Here is a 21041-nt window from a genome sequence, read left to right as displayed (position 1 = left end):
TGCCTTTTATGCTCCCGTGCTGTTATCCGTGGATAACTCACCAAAACTGATCATATTCACTCAGACTCTGCACAATGTGATAATGACTAAATCATTTATTTCTGTGATGTTGTTTGAAAGATAAATGTTTGCCAGGTCACCCGCTATCACTCACTTCAATCTAGACTCTCAGCCACTTCCTCTGATCTGGTTTCAGTTATTTACAGCTATTTGGTGATACAGAACTTGGATATTGCTGTAAAGTTGGTGAGACTTTTCCTCCTCTGTCCATCAACTGACGAAATTTCACGAAATTTCAAACGACCACAACAATTTGTACTATGGAGGCAGCGAATCAGTCACTTCTCTGCGCTCTGCCCGAAATTCACCTCCTTGGACAGAATATCTGACAAGTTATCGAACAATGGAAAACTGCAATTTCACTGAATTTGCGTCTCCCCAAAATTCTAATTTCACCCCCAGTTTTCCTTCATTTTGGTGTCTCTGGCCTTTCATTCAATCTCTGTAAATTGAAGGAAACATTTTAAAATCATGGCTGTTTGGACAATACTTCACTGCAGTGCTGCCCTCCGAGTTTTACTCTGATACTGTGTAGCTTGTGGACAGAACCTCTCTCCCGAGATGAACTCCATCTGTCTTTGGGGTTTGCTGTAAATTCCACAAGAGCTGCTGTTTCATTTAATGAGACTGTTTCTCTATTGGACCCTCCTCCTCTTCCATTGACCCCTCTCCCACCGCCCATCACCCTAAACTGTTCTCTCACATCTTTCTTTCCTGTGTTCCATCTGCCTCACATTGTCCATGGTTCACTCTCCTCATGCTATGTCTAATTCCTTTACATACCCACTTTCATAAAAACCTTCCCAAAAATACTCACCCTTCACATTCTGTCCTTGCTTACAAAATCCTTGAGCTTTCCTAATCCCTGAAATCCATCTCTGTATTCCCACAACTGAAACATTGGGCGGGATTTTACAAGCTTGGTCGGACGAGACCGGAAATTCCCGCCCGAGGTCAACGGAGAGTTGTTGGGCCCTCGCCCGCTCCGATTCCATGTGGGTGAGGTGGTAGAGTTCCGGTCATCGAATCTCACCAAGTTATCATCAGAAGCAGAGACCCGGAATGAAACAATGTTTAGAAATGTCCTTCCCATTGAGAGTGAATCTCGAACATTGTCTCTCCTCCTGCTCCCCAATCTCACTCCAGCCACTGACATGGTCAATAACACAATCCTGCAACATCTCTACTCAATTCCCTGTTCACTGAGACTCTTCTTACTCGGTTCCACATTTGCCTCATTGGTTGGGGCAATCACGCAAAAGAAGTCACAGGTATAGGTTGAGGGGCAGTCGATTTAAAACTGAGATGAGGAGGAACTATTTGCAGGTGAATTTGTGGAACTCGCTGCCCCTTAGCACGGTGGAGTCTGAATCATTAAATGGTTTCACATTTCTGATAAAATAATGGGTTTATTAAAATGGGAACAGGTGGGGAGGTGGATTTGAGACCAGGGAGGGATCAGCCATAATCTGATGGAATGGAGGAGCAGGCTCGAAGGGCTGAATGGCCTAATTCTGCTCCTAGTTCCTATGTTCCGAGACTAGCTTTATATTGTAAATATGTTCATTACGATTAAATTCAAACAGCAGAGTGTTGGGGCGTTTAACCCATGAATATTATATTATATTAATATTGGATGGGAATAGAGGGGTTTTAGTTCAGTTGGGCAGCTGTAATTTTCTTTGTTCTTTGACCTCAGAACATTAGCCTGGGCCTCTGGATGACTGACCCAGGGACATTACAAACACGAAATAATCTCCAGAGAAATGGCAGCCTCTTCCTTCTCTCTCTCTCTTTACCACCTCTACTGCACCTTCCACTCTCCTCTTGTTCTCTCTCACCCTCACTCCACACTGACTCTTCCTTCCTCACTCTGTGTTCAACATCAATCCACCTCACCCTGTTCCTATTTCCAGTGATTCTCGGGTTTAAATCCGGATCTCTTGTGTTTAAACCCTCGAATGGCAGCAATTCAGAACCCGAGTGAGCATGTTAAAAAAGGAAAAAGATTTTGAATAAATCAAAGCAAGAAATTAAATCACTGACTGTGTTATTGTAACTTTCCCCCAGCTCCCGCCTCTCTGACTCTGGATCCGAATGATAAGCTGCCAGAGGTGGTGGTAGAGGTGGGTACAATGTTGTCTTTTAAAAAGCACTTCGACAGTTATATGGGGGATTTGGGCCAAATGCGGGCAATTGTGACCAAATTAGGAGTTTTAAAAAAAAGGGCAGCATGGACAAGTTAGGCCGAAGGGTCTGTTTTCAGGCTGTAAACCTCTATGACTCTCTGACTCTATTATCATGTTTCTTGGAAATGGTATGCTTACAATTCAGCTCTATAACTCTAAGTGGAGTCACAGGTGGACAGAGTGGTGAAGAAGGCATTCAGCATGTTTGGTTTCATTGGTCAGAACATTGAATGCAGGAATTGGGACGTCTTTTTGAAGTTGGACAAGACATTGGTAAGGCCACACTTGGAATACTGTGTGCAATTCTGGTGACCCTATTATAGAAAGAATATTATTAAACTCGAAAGAGTGCAGAAAATATTTACTAGGATGCTACTGGGACTTGATGGTTTGAGTTATAAGGAGAGATTGGATAGACTGGGACTTTTTTCTCTGGAGCGTAGAAGGCTGAGGGGGTGATGTTATAGAGGTCTATAAAATAATGAGGGGCTCAGATCAGCTTGATAGTCAACATCTTTTCCCAAAGGTAGGGGAGTCTAAAACTAGAGGGCATAGATTTAATGTGAGAGGGGAGAGATAGAAAAGTGTCCAGAGGGGCAATTGTTTCACACAGAGGGTGGTGAGAGTCTGGAACAAGCTGCCAGAGGTAGTAGTAGAGGCGGGTACAATTTTGTTATTTAAAAAGCATTTAGATAGTTACATGGGTACGATGGGTATAGAGGGATATGGACCAAATGCAGGCAATTGGGATTAGCTTAGGGGTTTAAAAGAAAGGGCGGCTTGGACAAGTTGGGCCGAAGGGCCTGTTTCCATGCTGTAAACCTCTATGACTCTATGATGTGGATAGCCAAGTTCCGCACACACGCGGACGGCCTCAACCGGGATATTTGGTTCATGTCACACTATTTGTAACTCCCACAGTTGCGTGGACCTGCAGAGTTTCACTGGCTGTCTTGTCTGGAGACAATACACATCTTTTTAGCCTGTCTTGATGCTCTCTCCACTCCCATTGTTTTGTTTCTTAAAGACTGGATTAGTTGTAAGTATTCGCATTCCAACCATTATTCATGTAAATTGAGTCTGTGTCTTTATAAATTCTGTTTGTGAACAGAATTCCCACTCACCTGAAGAAGGGGCTTAGAGCCTCGAAAGCTTGTGTGGCTTTTGCTACCAAATAAACCTGTTGGACTTTAACCTGGTGTTGTTAAACTTCTTATTCTGGATCCGAACACAGTGAATCCCCGGCTCATCCTGTCTGAGGACCGGACCAGTGTGAGACTCGGAGACAAACGGCAGCCGCTCCCTGACACCCCGGAGAGGTTTGATTCCTGGGAATGTGTCCTGGGATCAGAGGGATTCCCATCAGGGAGACATTACTGGGAGGTGTAGGTGGGGGAGACAGAGTGGAGTCTGGGAGTGGCCCGAGAGTCTGTGAAGAGGAAAGGGAGAATCTCCCCGAGCTCTGAGACTGGATTCTCGATTGTGGGGCTGTTTCTCGGAAGTGGTTATTTTGCCTTCACCTCCCCCCCTCACCCGGAATCCCTGGAAGATCGGGGTTTTCCTGGACTATGAGGGTGGACAGGTGTCATTTTACAATGCGGACAACATGTCCCATCTCCACACTTTCACCCACACCTTCACTGAGAGAATCTTTCCCATCTTCAGTCCCGGAACTGAATGGCGACGGGAAAACCTCGGTCCCCGCTGCGGGGTTAAAGGTCACTAACAGATCCATCCCATAATTTCACACCGTCCCCCTGCCTCCTGCCAGCTGTAAACTGATGAGTGTGGGTCTCAGTCACGGGTGGAGAGAGAAGCCAGGTTAACATTCCGGGTATAAACCCTGTGTGGGAACTGGGAATTGAAAGATCAGCAAGGACAGCTTTGGGCTGGGGGAAAGAAGGAAGGGGAGAAAAGAGAAATAGAAGTTCAACTGTCGAGAGGAACATATTGGGTGGAATGAGCTGTGAACTGCAGGAACCCGGTGACCTTCCTGCCTGTAATGTTGTTCTAGAGGCGGCAGGTGGCGATAGATGACAAGGGCCATGTCCAGAATAAGTGGGAATCATCTTCGGAATGAGAGCTCTGTCATTCAGGAGAGATGATGTGGAGATGCCGGCGTTGGACTGGGGTAAACAGTAAGAAGTTTAACAACACCAGGTTAAAGTCTAACAGGTTGATTTGGTAGAAAAAGCTCCACAAGCTTTCGGAGCCCCACTCACCTAAAGAAGGGGCTTCAGGCTCCGAAAGCTTGTGTGGCTTTTGCTACCAAATAAACCTGCTGGACTTTAACCTGGTGTTGTTAAACTTCTTACTGTATTCAGGGGAGAATCAGGAACCTCTTTGGTACATGGGGGAGATCGTGGTAATGTCACCAGAGCTGACATAGAGAAACCCAGGATAATAATCTCAGGACAGAGGTTCAAATCCCACCACATAATTTCACAAATAAATCTGGAGTATAGATTTTTATTTTATTTATTAGTGTCACAAGTAGGCTTACATTAACACTGCAATGAAGTTACTGTGAAAATCCCTTAGTCACCACACTCCAGCACCTGTTCCGGTGCACTGAGGGAGAATTTAGCATGGCCATTGCACCAAACCAGCACGTCTTTTGGACTGTGGGAGGAAACCCACGTAGATATGGGGAGAACGTGCAGACTCCGAACAGAGTGACCCAAGCCGGGAATTGAAGCTGGGTTCCTGGCACTTTGAGGCAGCAGTGCTAACCAATGTGCCACCGTACCACCCCAACCAAAGCCATTTGTCGCAACTTCATAGGGAAGAAAATCTGCCATCTTCACCTGGTCTCGCCTACCAGCCCCACCACGATGTGCTTGACTATTAACTGTCCTGTGTAATGGTCCAGCAAACCACTCAGTTCAAAGGTAATTAGGAATGGGCTACAAGCGCTGGTGCAGTCATCGATGTACACATCCCATAAAAAAAGGAACGGAAATGTGGAACTTCCTCTTGTGGAACATCAGAGTAGAAAGCGATTCTGTAATTAAGGCGGGTAGTTTTTCTATTAGGTAGGCCTAAAAGGTCAGGATGTGTTCGGCACAACTTGTGGGGCCGAAGGGCCTGTTTTGTGCTGTAGTTTTTCTATGTTTGTATGTTTCTAAATGGAGTTGCTGCACAGGGGCAATCTTACTGTATTTGAATGGAAAGAAAAAATGGGCTGAATGTCCCACTCTTGTTGAGGGGCAGGATGTTTCGGGAGATGTGAGGAAACACTTTTTTACCCAAAGGGTGGTGACGGTCTGGAATGCATTGCCTGGGATGGTGGTAGAGGCGGATTGCCTCACGTCCTTTAAAAAGTATCTGGATCAGCTCATCATAATATTCAGGGCTATGGGCCAAGTGCTGGCAGATAGGCAGATGTGGAGGCTTTGGAGAGGGGACAGAAAAAATTTACCAGGATGTTGCCTGGTCTGGAGGGCATTAGCTATGAGGAGAGGTTGGAGAAACTTGGTTTGTGGACGGAGGTTGAGGGGAGACCTGATGGAAGTCGACAAGATTATGAGAGGCATGGACAGAGTGGATAGTCAGAAGCTTTTTCCCAGGGTGGAAGAATCAATTACGAGGGGGCATAGGTTTAAGGTGCGAGGGGCAAGGTTTAAAGGAGATGTACGAGGCAGATGTTTTACACAGAGAGTAGTGGGCGCCGGGAACTCGTTGCCGGGGGAGATAGTGGAAGCGGATACGGTAGTGACTTTTAAGGGGTATTGACAAGTATATGAATAGGATGGTAATAGAGGGATATGGTCCCCGGAAGGGTAGGGGGTATTAGTTCAGTCGGGCAGCATGGTCGGTGCAGGCGTGGAGGGCTGAAGTGTCTATTCCGGTGCTGTAATTTTCTTTGTCCTTTATTAGGTGGGAGTTCAGGTGTTTCTCATATGTAGGTGCGGACACGATGAGACGGAGGGCCTCGACTAAGCTGTATAATTCTATGATTGTTCCAACTCTGTGTGGTTTGGATCTCACCACCAAAGGTGGAGACAGGGGAGTTCTCCCAGTTTTCTGGTCAGCATTCCTCTTTGAACCAACAGTGGCAAAGAGGGATTAACTACTCACCCATCTAATTTTGATTTGATTTGTCACGTACTAGTATGCAGTGAAAAGCGTTGTTTCTTGCGCACTATACGGTCAAAGCAACCATACATAGAAAAGGAAAGGAGAGAGTGCAGAATGTATTGTTACAGTCATAGCTAGGGTGTCAGAAAGATCAACTTAATGCAAGGTAGGTTCATTCAAACGTCTGATGGCAGCAGGGAAGAAACTTTCTTGAGTCAGTCGGTATGTGACCTCAGACTTTTGTGTCAATGTCAATGGATGGGAGGCTGGTTTGCGTGATAGACTGGGCTATGTTCACAAAGCTTTGTAGTTTCTTGCAGTCTTGGTCAGAGCAGGAGCCGGACCAAGCTGTGATACATCTGGAGAGGATGTTTTCTCTTGTGCATCTGTAAAAATTGGTGAGAGTGTAGCTGACATGCTGAATTTCCTTCGCCGCTTGAGAAAGTAGAGGTATTGGTGGGCTTTCTTAACTATAGCATCGGCGAGGAGGGACCAGGGCAGGTTCTTTGTGATCTGGACACCTGGAAACTTGAAGCTCTCAACCATTTCGACTTCTTCCCGTTGTTGCCGACAGGGGCATGTCCTCCACTACGTTTTCTGAAGTCGATGATGGTGATGTGTGTAACAAGGCTGTTGCATTTTCCGATGTGAGAACAGCGACTGTATTTATGAGTGAAGCTTTGCGGGTGCAGCAGGGTTCTGGGATGGGTTGAGCTGCTGCAGAAACGTACACGACTCCACCTGCTGGAGGAACAGCAGCGCAGCAGGAAAGTGTTTCCCACTGAACAGGAAACTGAGTGAGAAAATACACCGTTCCTGCCGCGCTTTTCATCATGTGGAGATGCCGGCGTGGGACTGGGGTAAGCACAGTAAGAAGTCTCACAACACCACGTTAAAGTCCAACAGGTTTAGTTGGCAGCACAAGCAACCACAAGCCATTTGGTGGCTTGTGCTCCCAAATAAACCTGTTGGATTTTAACCTGGTGTTGTGAGACTTCTTACTGCTTTTTCATTACCAGGGGATGCCTTAAAGTGTTTTACAGTCAATGAAGTATTTCTTGAAGCGTGCTCGTCCTTGGGAATGCAGCAGCCAGTTTGTGCTCAGCAAATTTCCAAAAGCCGGAACATGATAATGATCAGATAATCTGTCATGTTGTGATGTTTGTGGGGAAGGGGGTTAAATATTACCCAGGCTCGGGGGATGATATCCTTGGTCTTCGAAATAGTGCCAAGCTTCCTCCTCTATCCAGTAACTTGTTATCTGGTGAATCTTTGGTGTGGTTGAGTCCAGCTCATTATTCACAGCTCATCCTTACCCGCACTGGCCTGCAGGTGTTACAGATCCATAGCATGTGGTTGACTCTTAAATAACCTCTGTTCAAGGACAATAAGGGATGGGCTATAAATGCCCACATCTCATGAATGAGTAAAAAAAATCTACTTCCAATTTGTAACCCAGTAGGTGGGTGTAATCACCAAAGCTTCTTCACCACCCAGCAACTCACCAAGCCTCCAAACCCATCACTCCCCATACCCGCCACTGGCCACCCCAGCAACACACACTCCCCATACCTGCCCCCCCCCCGCCACAGACCCCCCAGCAACACACACTCCCCATGCCCCACACACACTACCCATATCCCCACAGACCCCCCAGCAACACATTCCCCACCACCCCCATACCCCACAGCAACACACACTCTCCATAACCCCCACGGTCCCCAGAATGGATACAGAGCCCCCTCCCCCCCATTCACAACACACACCCAGAACCCATGCAGTCGCGGCCCCAGTGCTGCTTGAGACTTGCCCTGAGCTGCAGCACTGCCACTTCAGAGAGTTTCCAGCCCATCCAACATCAGCAACAGTCTTTGCTGCCGCCAGCACTAGGACCCAGAGTCAGCGCTAAGACCCGAGATCAGCACTCAGACCCGGGCCCATGCTGAGAGGCTGAAGTCGAACTCTGTGAATAACAGCAACCGCTCCACACACTCGCAGCCCCCCCAATGCAAAACACAACATGGCCGCCATGAAATAACCCCCCCCCCCCCCCCCACCACCTCAGCAGCATGGAGCTTTTTGAAAGCAGAGACTTACCTCCTCTCTCACCCTCTCTGCTCTCTGAATGCGACTGTTACACTTGAGGTGTTTTCCTCACTGACTCCAGCTGAGCAGGGACGATTGAGAGTGAAACTCGCTAATTACATTGTGATGAATGCAAAAAAATGCAAATATACGTTTCGCCCGTTTTGGGCGGGGTCCCGATCGTGCTGATTTTTTTGGTGGGAAAATGGGAATGGGCGCAATTCCCGCTAGTTGCACCATGACCGATTTGATGACTTTTTCCCGCCATAAAATGGGCACAATGAGATGGTAAAATTCTGCCCGGTGATCTTTAACCCAGTTTTCCAGACAGTTCGTGCATGGTTCAGAATAGCAGCAACAGCACGGGCTCTGATCCCCTTTCGGGCTGAGGTAGACTTGGACGCTGCCTCCTCACTCTGTCCCAGAGTAAAATCCTGATTCAGCAACTGACAAATGATTGAGGTTCTACCTGGAGAAGAGGAAGTAGTAGGTTTACGGTAACTCCTCCACATTAAACATGTCGTGTTCTGAACTCGTGTGATCTTTGTCACAATTTCTAGTTCCAGATATCCGTCCCTGCCACAGCGCTAAAACGGCATCAAAACTCAGAAAACACATCCTATCTGGGGTTGGCTCTGGTGAACTATCCCTCCTCACTTTCATCGTCCCACTGATCAGACCATCCTCCTGTGAAATGCCGGCTCTCGGTTATCCGGCTGAGTGGAGCTGCCCTCCTCAGGTCGCTTCTATTTGTCCGCAGGAAGAGAATCATTTCCTGTGGCTTCTCTCCAAACGGGCAGCATTTCACCCAGTTTGGCATCAAGGACCCCCAGCAAAAGCCAACTCAATGGCAATCAGGGGGAAAATTCTCCACTGGTTGGAGTCTGGATTATTATTCCAGGAACATCACCATCAAGCTGCTAAAGTCCCTGGTTCTGGAGACCGCAGCCAGGGGAACCATCCTTCCAGCATCTACCCTGTGTCAAACTCCCCCTCATTTAAACCCTGGGGAATCGAGGCCGAGTCTATTCATTCTCTTCTCATAAAACAATTTTCAGTTGAAGACAACTTTAAAAATGTGGATTTAATCTGATCCAAATATTAGATTATATAAAAATCATAATATGACCTCAGAGTGACAGTACCTCCGGCCAATCGGCTTCTCCATTCCCCGGAATCCCGCCTCCCTCACTCAGAGTGACAGGAGCTCCGGCCAATCGGCTTCTCCATTCCCCGGAACCCCGCCCCCTCACTCAGTGACGACACAAACAACATGTAGAGTTTCTGCTTCTTGGATTTAATGATGAGCTGTGGAATCTTTGAGAAAAACTGTTTCTATTCCAGTGATTCTCAGATTGTTTTGTTTGAAGAATCATTTTACAAATGTAACCATGGAGCCCCCAATGTAAATTATAATTCTATATAATAACCACAATATGAACAGGTTCCATCAGTTTACAGCTGGCAGGAGGCAGGGAGACGGTGTGAAATTATGGGATGGATCTGTTAGTGACCTTTAATCCGCAGATTGTCAGCGATGTTGAGTTTTTGTTGATATTCGATCCCGGTCTGAAGATGGGAAAGATTCTCTCAGTGAAAGTGTGGGTGAAAGTGTGGAGATGGGACATGTTGTCCGCATTGTAAAATGACACCTGTCCACCCTCATAGTCCAGGAAAACCCCGATCTTCCGGGGATTCGCACTCGGGGTGAGGGGGGTCGGTGAGGGGGAGGTGAGGGCAAAATAACCATTTCTGGCAAACAGCCCCACAATCCGCAGCAACATAAAACCAAACAATCTTCTTGTATTCAGCCCCAGAATCCAGAATCCGGACTCAGGAATCAGGGAGATTCCTCCTTTCCTGTTCACAGACTCTCGGGCCACTCCCAGAATCCACTCTGACTTCTCCTCCACCTCCACCTCCCAGTAATGTCTCCCTGATGTGAATCCCTCTGATCCCAGGACACATTCCCAAGAATCAAACCTCTCCGGGGTGTCAGGGAGCGGCTGCAGTTCATCTCCGACTCTCACACTGGTCCGGTCCTCAGACAGGATGAGCCGGGGATTCGCTGTGTTCGGATCCAGAGTCAGAGAGGCTGGAGCTGGGGGAAAGTTACAATAACACAGTCAGTGATTTAGAGAGAGGGGGTGGGGAGGGGAGAGTGTGTGAGGAGTGAGGAAGAGAGGAGAGAGGTTTGTGAGGGGGAAGGGAGAATGAAGGGTAGGAGAGAGTGGGAGCAGGAATGGGATGGCAACATGGAGCCAGAGGGAGGGGAGAGGAGTGGGAATAGACCAGAAAGGAGAGGCAGGGAAGAGAGGAGAGAGTGAGTGACAGAGAGAAAGGGAGGGGGAAGAGAAGGAGGTGGAGGGGTGCAGTTGGGAAGAGAGAAAACAGGCAGTAATGAGAGGGACTGGAGGGAGCAGGAGTGTAAAGAGGGAGAGTGAGAGCGGGATGAGGGAGAGGGCAAGTCAGAGTGGGACGTTTTGAGTGTGGAAGCAGGAGGGAGAACGGCAGAGCAGATGACAGGGATTGGGAGAGTGGGTGAGAAAGAAAGGGCAGAGAAGAGAGAGCATCTGGAAGGCAGGTAGTGTGGGAGGCTGTGAGACATCAAGGTGGAGGGATACAGAGCTCAGGGTGGCAGAGAGAGTGAGAGAGAGCATGAATACAAAAGTGGGAGAGTGTGAGAAAGAGAAACGAGGATAGTTAATGAGAGCAGGAGCATGGGAGGAAGAATAGGATGGTGTGAGAGAGAGAGAGAGTCAAAGAGAGAAGAGAATGTTGTGTGGGATCTTCTGTATAGTTTGCCCAATTAAAAAGTTTCATTTTAAGGTATTTCTGCCTAATGTAACTAATTGTGCTGTGCTTTAAGCTAACTTCAGCTAATTTGGTCACATCAGCTTGAAATTCTGGGTCTCGCCTGGAGACTTAGTTGTATTCTCTGAAAGTACAATGTACAGAAGCTTACTCATGGTCACAGAAACAAGTTGTTGGTGCAGCTGGACACTGCTTATACGAAACTTATAACAATATAAGTATTTAGTTATATTGTAGACACAGATTGATGTTTAGTTTGTTAGATCCAGACTATGTTTGGTGTTGTTCGATCTCAGCGCTGGCCTTTGGCTGCTCTCGCTCCCTCTCTCTCTTTCTCGCTCTTAAGTAATCTTTATTTCGCTTTCTGTAAAATGCTTATAAAAGACGCTTAAATAAAGGAGTATTTACTTCGGACCAGTCGTGCTCAAGTTTATTCTGAAGAAAAAAACAGATCTTTCCGTGTGAAAGACAGGACGGGAAATAAAGCAGGAGGGGCAGGGAAGAATGTGGGAGAGAAGAGAGTGAGGGGGAGAAGTATCGCAGAATGATGAGGGAAGGGGACAGGTGAGGTGGAGAGAGATTATGCGTAGATGGGGGAGAGTGGGACGGTGATGAGGGAGAGTGGGTGGGGAGCAGGGTCACGGAACAGGAGGGACAAAGGAGTGCCTGGCAGGGAGAAGGGATGGTTGTGGGGAATGGGAGGGAGATTTCGGGACAGATTGAGTTTCAAGTTTATTGTTGTCACGCGTAGTCTTAAATTAACACTTCAATGAAGTTAGTGTGAAAATCCCCCAGTCACCACACTTCGGCGCCTGTACACTGAAGGAGAATTTAGCATCGCTAACCAGCACGTCGTTCGGACTGTGGGAGGAAACTGGAACACCTGGAGGAAACCCACGCAGACATGGGGGAGAACATGTAGACTCCGCACAGACAGTGACCCAAGCCAGGAATCGAAACTGGGTCCCTGGCATTGTGAGGCAGCAATCCTAACCACTGTGCCACCGTGCCACCCAAGGTAAGAAGAAGAGAGGAATTAAAGAGGGAGAGACAAAGGGAGAATGGGAGGTGAGTGGGAGGGGGAGAAAGGGAGAGAGAATGTAGGTGGAAAGAAGTTAGCGGGGAGGAGTATGTGAGTAGAGGAGAGCATAAGGAACAGGGAGTGGAAGGAGAGAGAGATAGCGGGGTTGGGGAAGGAGAATTTGAGAGAGGGAAGACAGACTGTGAGAAGAAGAGTGGGAGGGAAGGTCAAGGTTGAGGAGAGAGGGAGAGGGGACAGAGGTGGAGCAGAGAAAGCTGGACTCAGCGGGTGGGAGGTGATATCTCTGTGAAGCATCGTGTAGATGTCACTGTACAGATTGTGCACAATCCGAGTCTGTAAGATATCTCACAAAAAATCAATTTCAAGAACAAAGGAATTCGGAACAGGAGTAGCCATTCGGCCCCTCGAGCCTGCTCTGCCACTCAACAAGATCATCACTGATCTAATTGAATATTGTCAGTGATCCGGCCTCCACCGCTCACTGGGGTAGAGAATTCCAACACAAATCACCCTCTGACAGAAAACAAAATCTCATTTCTGTATTAAATGGGAGATTGCTCATTTTCAAACTGTCCATTGTACAAGACGCCATCGCAAGGGAAACATCCACTCAGCATCAATCCTGTCGAGTCCCCTCAGTGTCTTCTATGTTTCAATAAGATCACCTCTCATTCTCCTAAACTCCAATGGGTATCGGCCAAACCTGCTCAGGCTTTCATGATAACATAACCGCCTTCATCCAAGGAATCAGTCTCTAATTCAATGGTAATTTCTTGGATTATCTATATTAATCATTTGGATGAGGGAAGTGAATGTACTATTGCTAAGTTTGAGGATGACACAAAAATAGGTGGGAAGGCAAGTGGTGAGGATGACAGAGTCGACAGAGGAATTAAAAAAAATTTGGTGTGTGGGTGAAACCTTTGCAGATAAAAGAAATAATGCAGGAAAATGTGAAGTTATGCACATTGGTGGGAAGAATAAAGGAGCTGGATATTATTTAAATTGAGAAAGACTGCAGAAAGCTGCAGCACAGAGGGATTTGGGATCCTTGTGCAAAGATCACAAAAAGCTGGCATGCAAGTTCAGCCAGTGTTCGGGAAGACAAATGGAATATTGACCTTTATTGAAAAGGGAATGGAGTATGAAAATAGGGAGGTCTCACTGGAACTGTACAAGTGACTAGTTAGACCACACCTGGAATACTGTTTTCATCCCCTTACCTCAGAAAAGACATACCAGCATTAGAGGCAGTCCAGAGAAAGTTCATTAGATTGATTCCAAATATGGAGGGATATTTTGACGAATCAAGGCTAAGTCGGATGGGCCTGTACTCATTGGAGTTTAGAAGAATGATACAGATAGGATTCTCAGGGGGCTTGACAGCTCGGATGCTGACAGGTTGTTTCCCTTTGTGTGAGAGTCCAGGACCAAAGGGCATATTCTCAGAGCAAAGGGTTGTCCATTTAAGACAGAGATGAGGAACATAGAACATAGAACATTACAGCGCAGAACAGGCCCTTCGGCCCACGATGTTGCACCGACCAGTTAAAAAAAAACTGTGACCCTCCAACCTAAACCAATTTCTTTTCGTCCATGAACCTATCTACGGATCTCTTAAACGCCCCCAAACTAGGCGCATTTACAACTGATGCTGGCAGGGCATTCCAATCCCTCACCACCCTCTGTGTAAAGAACCTACCCCTGACATCGGTTCTATAACTACCCCCCCTCAATTTAAAGCCATGCCCCCTCGTGCTGGATTTCTCCATCAGAGGAAAAAGGCTATCACTATCCACCCTATCTAAACCTCTAATCATCTTATATGTTTCAATAAGATCCCCTCTTAGCCGCCGCCTTTCCAGCGAAAACGATCCCAAATCCCTCAGCCTCTCCTCATAGGATCTCCCCTCCATACCAGGCAACATCCTGGTAAACCTCCTCTGCACCCTCTCCAAAGCCTCCACATCCTTCCTGTAATGTGGGGACCAGAACTGCACACAGTACTCCAAGTGCGGCCGCACCAGAGTTGTGTACAGTTGCAACATAACGCTACGACTCCTAAATTCAATCCCCCTACCAATAAACGCCAAGACACCATATGCCTTCTTAACAACCTTATCTACTTGATTCCCAACTTTCAGGGATCTATGCACACATACACCTAGATCCCTCTGCTCCTCCACACTATTCAAAGTCCTCCCGTTAGCCCTATACTCAACACATCTGTTATTCCTACCAAAGTGAATTACCTCACACTTCTCCGCATTAAACTCCATCCGCCACCTCTCGGCCCAACTTTGCAACCTGTCTAAGTCTTCCTGCAAACTACGACACCCTTCCTCACTGTCTACCACACCACCGACTTTGGTGTCATCAGCAAATTTGCTAATCCACCCAACTATACCCTCATCCAGATCATTAATAAATATTACAAACAGCAGTGGCCCCAAAACAGATCCCTGAGGTACACCACTTGTAACCGCACTCCATGATGAATATTTACTATCAACCACCACCCTCTGTTTCCTATCCGCTAGCCAATTCCTGATCCAATTTCCTAGATCACCCCCAATCCCATACATCTGCATTTTCTGCAGAAGCCTACCATGGTGAACCTTATCAAACGCCTTACTAAAATCCATATATACCACGTCCACTGCCTTGCCCCCATCCACCTCCTTGGTCACTTTCTCAAAAAACTCAATAAGGTTAGTAAGGCACGACCTACCTGCCACAAAACCATGCTGACTATCACCTATCAATTCATTACTCTCCAAATAACTATAAATCCTATCCCTTATAATTTTTTCCAACATCTTGCCGACAACAGAAGTGAGACTCACCGGTCTATAATTCCCGGGGAAGTCTCTGTTCCCCTTCTTAAACAATGGGACAACATTCGCTAACCTCCAATCTTCTGGTACTATACCAGAGGCCAACGACGACCTGAAGATCAGAGCCAGAGGCTCTGCAATCACTTCTCTTGCCTCCCAGAGAATCCTTGGATAAATCCCATCCGGACCAGGGGATTTATCTATTTTCAGACCCTCCAGAATATCCTGCACATCCTCCTTATCAACTGTAATACTGTCTATACTACTCCCCTGCAACCCAGTGTCCTCCTCAGCTATATTCATGTCCCCTTGCGTGAACACCGAAGAGAAATATTGGTTCAATGCTTCACCAATCTCCTCCGGTTCCACACATAACTTCCCTCTGCCATCTATAACTGGCCCTAAACTTGCCCTAACCAACCTTCTGTTCTTGACATACCTATAGAACGCCTTAGGATTCTCTTTAACCCTATCCGCCAAAGTCTTCTCATGTCCCCTTTTAGCCCTTCTAAGCTCGCTCTTCAACTCCCTCTTAGCCAATCTAAAGCTTTCTAGTGCACTACCCGAGTGCTCACGTCTCATCCGAACATAAGCCTCCTTTTTCTTTTTAACCAACAAAGAAACTTTTTTGGTGCACCACGGTTCCCTCGCCCTACCAATTCCTCCTTGCCTGACAGGGACATACCTATCACAGACTCGCAGTAGCTGCTCCTTGAAAAAACTCCACATGTCGGACGTTCCCAGTCCCTGTAAACTCCTAGTCCAACCTATGTTTCCTAATTCTCTCCTAATAGCCTCATAATTACCCTTCCCCCAGCTAAAACCACTGGCCCGAGGTTCATGCCTATCCCTTTCCATCACTAAGGTGAACGTAACCGAATTGTGGTCACTATCACCAAAATGCACACCAACTTCCAAGTCTAGCACCTGGTCTGGCTCATTTCCCAGCACCAGATCCAATATAGCCTCACCTCTAGTTGGCCTGTCTACATACTGAGTCAAAAAACCTTCCTGCACGCTTTGAACAAAAACTGACCCCTCTAACGAGCTAGAGCTATAACAATTCCAGTCAATATTAGTCAAGTTAAAATCCCCCATAACAATTGCCCTATTACTTTCACTCCTAAGCAGGATTGACTCCGCAATCCTTTCCTCAACCTCTCTAGAACTTTTAGGAGGTCTATAAAAGACTCCCAACAGGGTGACCTCTCCTCTCCTATTTCTAATCTCCGCCCATACTACCTCAACAGATAAGTCCTCATCAAACCTCCTCTCTGACACTGTGATACAATCTCTGACCAATAATGCTACCCCTCCCCCTCTTCTACTTCCTTCCCTACTTCGACTAAAACATTTGAACCCCGGGACCTGCAGCATCCATTCCTGCCCCTGCTCTATCCATGTCTCTGAAATAGCCACAACATCGAAGTCCCAGGTACTGATCCACGCTGCAAGTTCACCCACTTTATTGCGAATACTCCTGGCATTGAAGTATACACATTTCAAACCCTGCTCCACCCCACCTCTGCAATGCCGTGCATTGCAGTCCCCATCCATGCATCCCTCACTTTCAGCCCCACTACTCAGGATCCCTCCCCCCCCCCGAATCAGTTTAAACCTCCCTGCATGGCCTTAGCAAATTTACCCCCCAGGATATTGGTCCCCTTCTGATTAAGGTGTAGACCATCCTTCTCATAGAGGTCACACCTTCCCCAGTACGAGCCCCAATTGCTTAAGTACCTGAACCCCTCCCTCCTGCACCATCCCCTCAGCCATGAATTCAAACCTTCCCTCTCCCTATTCCTCTCTAAACTATCCCGTGGTACAGGCAAGAGTCCAGAGATAACCACTCTGTCAGTCTTGGCCTTTAGTTTCCACCCCAACTCCATAAATCCCTGCCTAATATCCCCTTCCCCTATCCTCCCTATGTCGTGTGTCCCCACATGTACAATAACTTGTGGTTTATCTCCCTCCCCCCTAAGAGTCCTGAATACCCTGTCAGACACATCCCGGACCCCAGCCCCTGGTAGGCAACACACCAACCCTGAGTCCCTACCTTTAGTTCCGACCCTCCTATCTGTCCCCTTAATTGTGGAGTCCCCAATCACAAGGCCCAGTCTTTTACAGCCCCTAACCACCTGAGCTTTCTCACTCGGCTCACCCCCAGAGATCTGCTCTCTATGCTCAGTTGATTCCTCCTCAACTGTAGCCTCCAGCACCGAAAACCTATTATGGAGGGGAACCGCCCCAGGGGATTGTCTTCCCGATTGCTTCTTACCCCTCCTCCTGGCATTGACCCAAGCCTCATTTCTAGGAGTTACTATTTCTCTATAACTCCTATCAACTTCCACCTCCGCCTCCCGAATTATGCGGAGTTCCTCTAACTCCCCCTCCATCTCCTTTACACGCTCCTCCAGAAGCTGCAATCTAATGCACTTCTTACAACTAAAATCTCCTGAAACACTACTGGATTTCCTCACCACATACATCCCACAGGAGATGCAGCATACTGCCTGAACTGCCATCCCTGAAGCCATTACCAGCAAGAAAAAAAGAAAACAAAAAACTTCCCCACACTTATAATTAGGTTAGAGGAGGATGGAAGGGTGGGATCCTCTACCAGTGTAGAGGATCGGGTATCTCCTCTGCACCAATTTATAGGGCTAGGGGCCCGAGAGAAAAAAAAAACTACAGCTACCGGCAGGCTTCGCGATGCGGCCTTCCGGTTTCCGTTAATTACAAAAAACCTCCCGAAAATTAGACAAAAAAAAACCCCCAGAATTTACTCACAGTCCGCGCTCTCTTTCTCACCGCTCACAGTCTCCACCCCGCAGGTCCGCTCCCAGAGGAACACTGAGGCCGATACCCCGAGGCGAGTACTTATAAGGTAAGTGAGAGAAAAAAAAACTACAGCTCCCGGCAGGCTTCGCGATGCGGCCTTCCGGTTTCCGTTAATTACAAAAAACCTCCCGAAAATTAGACAAAAAAACCCCCAGAATTTACTCACAGTCCGCGCTCTCTTTCTCACCGCTCACAGTCTCCACCCCGCAGGTCCGCTCCCAGAGGAACACTGAGGCCGATACCCCGAGGCGAGTACTTATAAGGTAAGTGAGGAATTTCTTCTCTCAGAGATAGTGAATCCTTGGAACTCTTTACCGCAGAGAGCTGTAGAGGCTGGGACATATCTTTCGGGCTGAGATAGACAGATTTTTAATCAGTAATGGAATCAAGGTTATGGAAATAAGGTGGGAAAATGGAGTTGGAGGATTATCACATCAGACCAGTCCTGATCTCATTGAATGGCAGAGCAGACTCAATGAGCCAAATGGCCTACCTCTGTTCTTGTGTCTTATGGTCTCGTGAACTTATGTAAGGAGATCAAAATAGTTTCCATTATTCCAAATGCAGCCTCACTAAGGCCCTGTACCCCTTTTTATACTTGATTCTCCTTACAACAAACACCAATATCCCATTTATATCCCTAATTACTTGCTGTACATGCAGACGAACGTTTTGTGATTTTTACACCAGGACATCCAGATCCCTCTCTACCCTAGGGTTCTGCAGTTTCTCGGTGTGATACCAGAACAGACACCAAATTTGTTACAATATTGGATGAGGCTCCATATTTGGTTCGGTTCAGAATAGGAGCAATCAATGTTTTTTGGTGCACAGAGCAAATTTGAAATACAAAAGAAGGGTAAAAAGCCATAAGATTCCATAATTTGAAAGAAACACAATAATTTTAGAGGCAGCACCAAGGCATAATGGTTCGCACTGCTGCCTGACAGCTCCAGGGACATGGGTTCAATTCCAGCCTTGGGTCACTGTCTGTGTTGAGTTTGCACGTTCTCTTTGTGTCTGCGCGTGTTTCCTCCGGGTGCTCCGGTTTCCTCCCCACTCCAAAGGTGTGCAGGTTAGGTGGATTGGCCATGTTAAATTGCCCCTTAGTTTTTGTGTGTGAGTGTGTGCCCTGCGATGGATTGGTGTCCCGTTCTGGGTGTACCCTGCTTAACACCCAGTGCCTGTCGGGATAGGCTCTGACTCCCCAGGACCCTGAATTAGAGGAAGCGGTGAAGTGAGGAATAATTTTTCTATCAAAGAGTCAATAAAGCAAACAATTAATACTATATGACGTATACATAAATAATGAATGAGATAAGCATGAATCAACAGGAAATCCTAATTACTCCCTAAGAGGATAAGGCGATAAGATTCCATAATTTGAAAGAAACACAATAATTTTAGAGGTGGCACAGTGGTGGTGTTAACAGTTGGTTAGGCTGCTACCTCACAGCTCCAGGCACTGGTCTCACACACGCCTCAAACCTCATGTTAGATGACATGACCAAGGCAGAACACACAGACTTTCTCAATAATCTGTCCAAATGTCAATGATCACCATTAAAAACCTCCCATAAATAATGGAGGATCAGGTGACTGGCATTAATGAGGAACTACAAGATGCTCTTATGCTTATAAGAATCGTAGAAATAGAGAAATGAATGAGATTTGAAGTAGATAAATTTCCCCAGACCTGGTGATCTCTGTCTCAGATGCTGAAAGTAGTGACTGGAGAGAAAGTAGATGCATTGGTGGTTATCTTTCAAAATTCTACAGACTCTGGAATTGTTCCTGCAGATTGGAAGGTGCAAATGTAACTCCAATGTTTAAGAAAGAAGGGAGAGAGAATATGGGGAATGAAAAACTTGTTAGCCCGACATGAGTCAGAGGGAAAATGCTAGGATCTGTAACAAATGATGTAATAACTGAACACTGACAAAATAATGGTGAATTTGGACAGAGTCAATGGGGATTTATGAAAGGGAATCAGTTTCACAAACTGGTTGGAGATTTTGAAGAATGTAATAGCAGAACAGATAAGGTGTAACTGGTGGATCTGGTGTACTTAGATTTTCAGAAAGCTTTTAATAAGGTCCCACACAAAAGGTTAGTAAATAACTTTAGAGCAGATGAAATTTGGTGGAATGTGCTGGCATGCAGTACATGCCAGTATATGTACATGGGAACTAAATAACACACACAAAAGAGAGAGTAGGGATAAAATGCTCATTTTGAGGTGAGCAGCCTGTTACTAGTGGGGTAACACAAAGATCAGTGCTTGGGTCTCAGCTATTCACAATCTACATCAAAGAGGGCTTCCAAGGCACTCCACTCTTTCACCGTGCTCCAGATATGGTTCCATTAATGTCGTATATAATGAAAGCAGAATCTCTACACCTGCCTGACATCATTCGATCTCACTGTGAACACTTGGGATCAAGTTGTGCCGAACATGTCCCTATCTATTAGGCTTACCTATAACCCTCTATCTTGCTAACTTCCATGAACTTATCCAAAAGTCTCTTGAAAGACCCTATCGAATCCGCCTCCACCACCACTACCGGCAGCTGATTCCACGCACCCACCACCCTCTGAGTGAAAAACTTACCCCTAACATCCCCTCTGTACCTACTCCCCAGCACCCTAAACCTGTGACTCTTGTGCCAACCATTTCAGCTCTGGGTAAAAGCCTCTGAGAATCCACTCTATCAATACCCCTCAACATCTTATACACCTCTATCAGGTCACCTCTCATCCTTCGCCTCTCCAAGGAGAAAAGACCGAGCTCTCTCAACCTATCCTCATAAGACATGCCACCTAATCCAGGCAACATCCTTGTAAATCTCTTCTGCACCCTTTCTATGGCTTCCACATCCTTTCTGTAATGAGGCGACCAGAACTGGGCACAGTACTCCAGGTGGGGTCTGACCAGGATCCTATACAGCTGCAGCATTATCTCCCGATTTCTGAACTCAATTCCTCTATTGATGAAGGCCAGTATTCCATACGCCTTCTTAACCACAGCCTCCACCTGCGACGCTGCTTTGAACGTCCTATGAAACAGGACCCCAAGATCCTTCTGATCTTCCA

At 46.8% G+C, this 21041-nt stretch overlaps 1 protein-coding gene across 1 annotated transcript in view; it reads right to left on the bottom strand.

Moving 5' to 3' along the window:
• Positions 1-9690: 9690 nt before the first annotated feature.
• The window catches only part of LOC144497629 (uncharacterized), a 73749-nt gene continuing 62398 nt past the window's right edge, over positions 9691-21041 (bottom strand). The window contains exon 12 of the mRNA XM_078219070.1: positions 9691-10515. Within this exon, the coding sequence (XP_078075196.1) occupies positions 9905-10515 (611 nt within the window). The 3' untranslated portion in view covers positions 9691-9904. The remainder of the gene's footprint in view (positions 10516-21041) is intronic.

The sequence above is a fragment of the Mustelus asterias genome, chromosome 8 (assembly GCF_964213995.1).
Source record: "Mustelus asterias chromosome 8, sMusAst1.hap1.1, whole genome shotgun sequence".
Lineage (NCBI taxonomy): Eukaryota > Metazoa > Chordata > Chondrichthyes > Carcharhiniformes > Triakidae > Mustelus > Mustelus asterias.
This window is presented reverse-complemented; position numbering and strand designations above follow the sequence as displayed.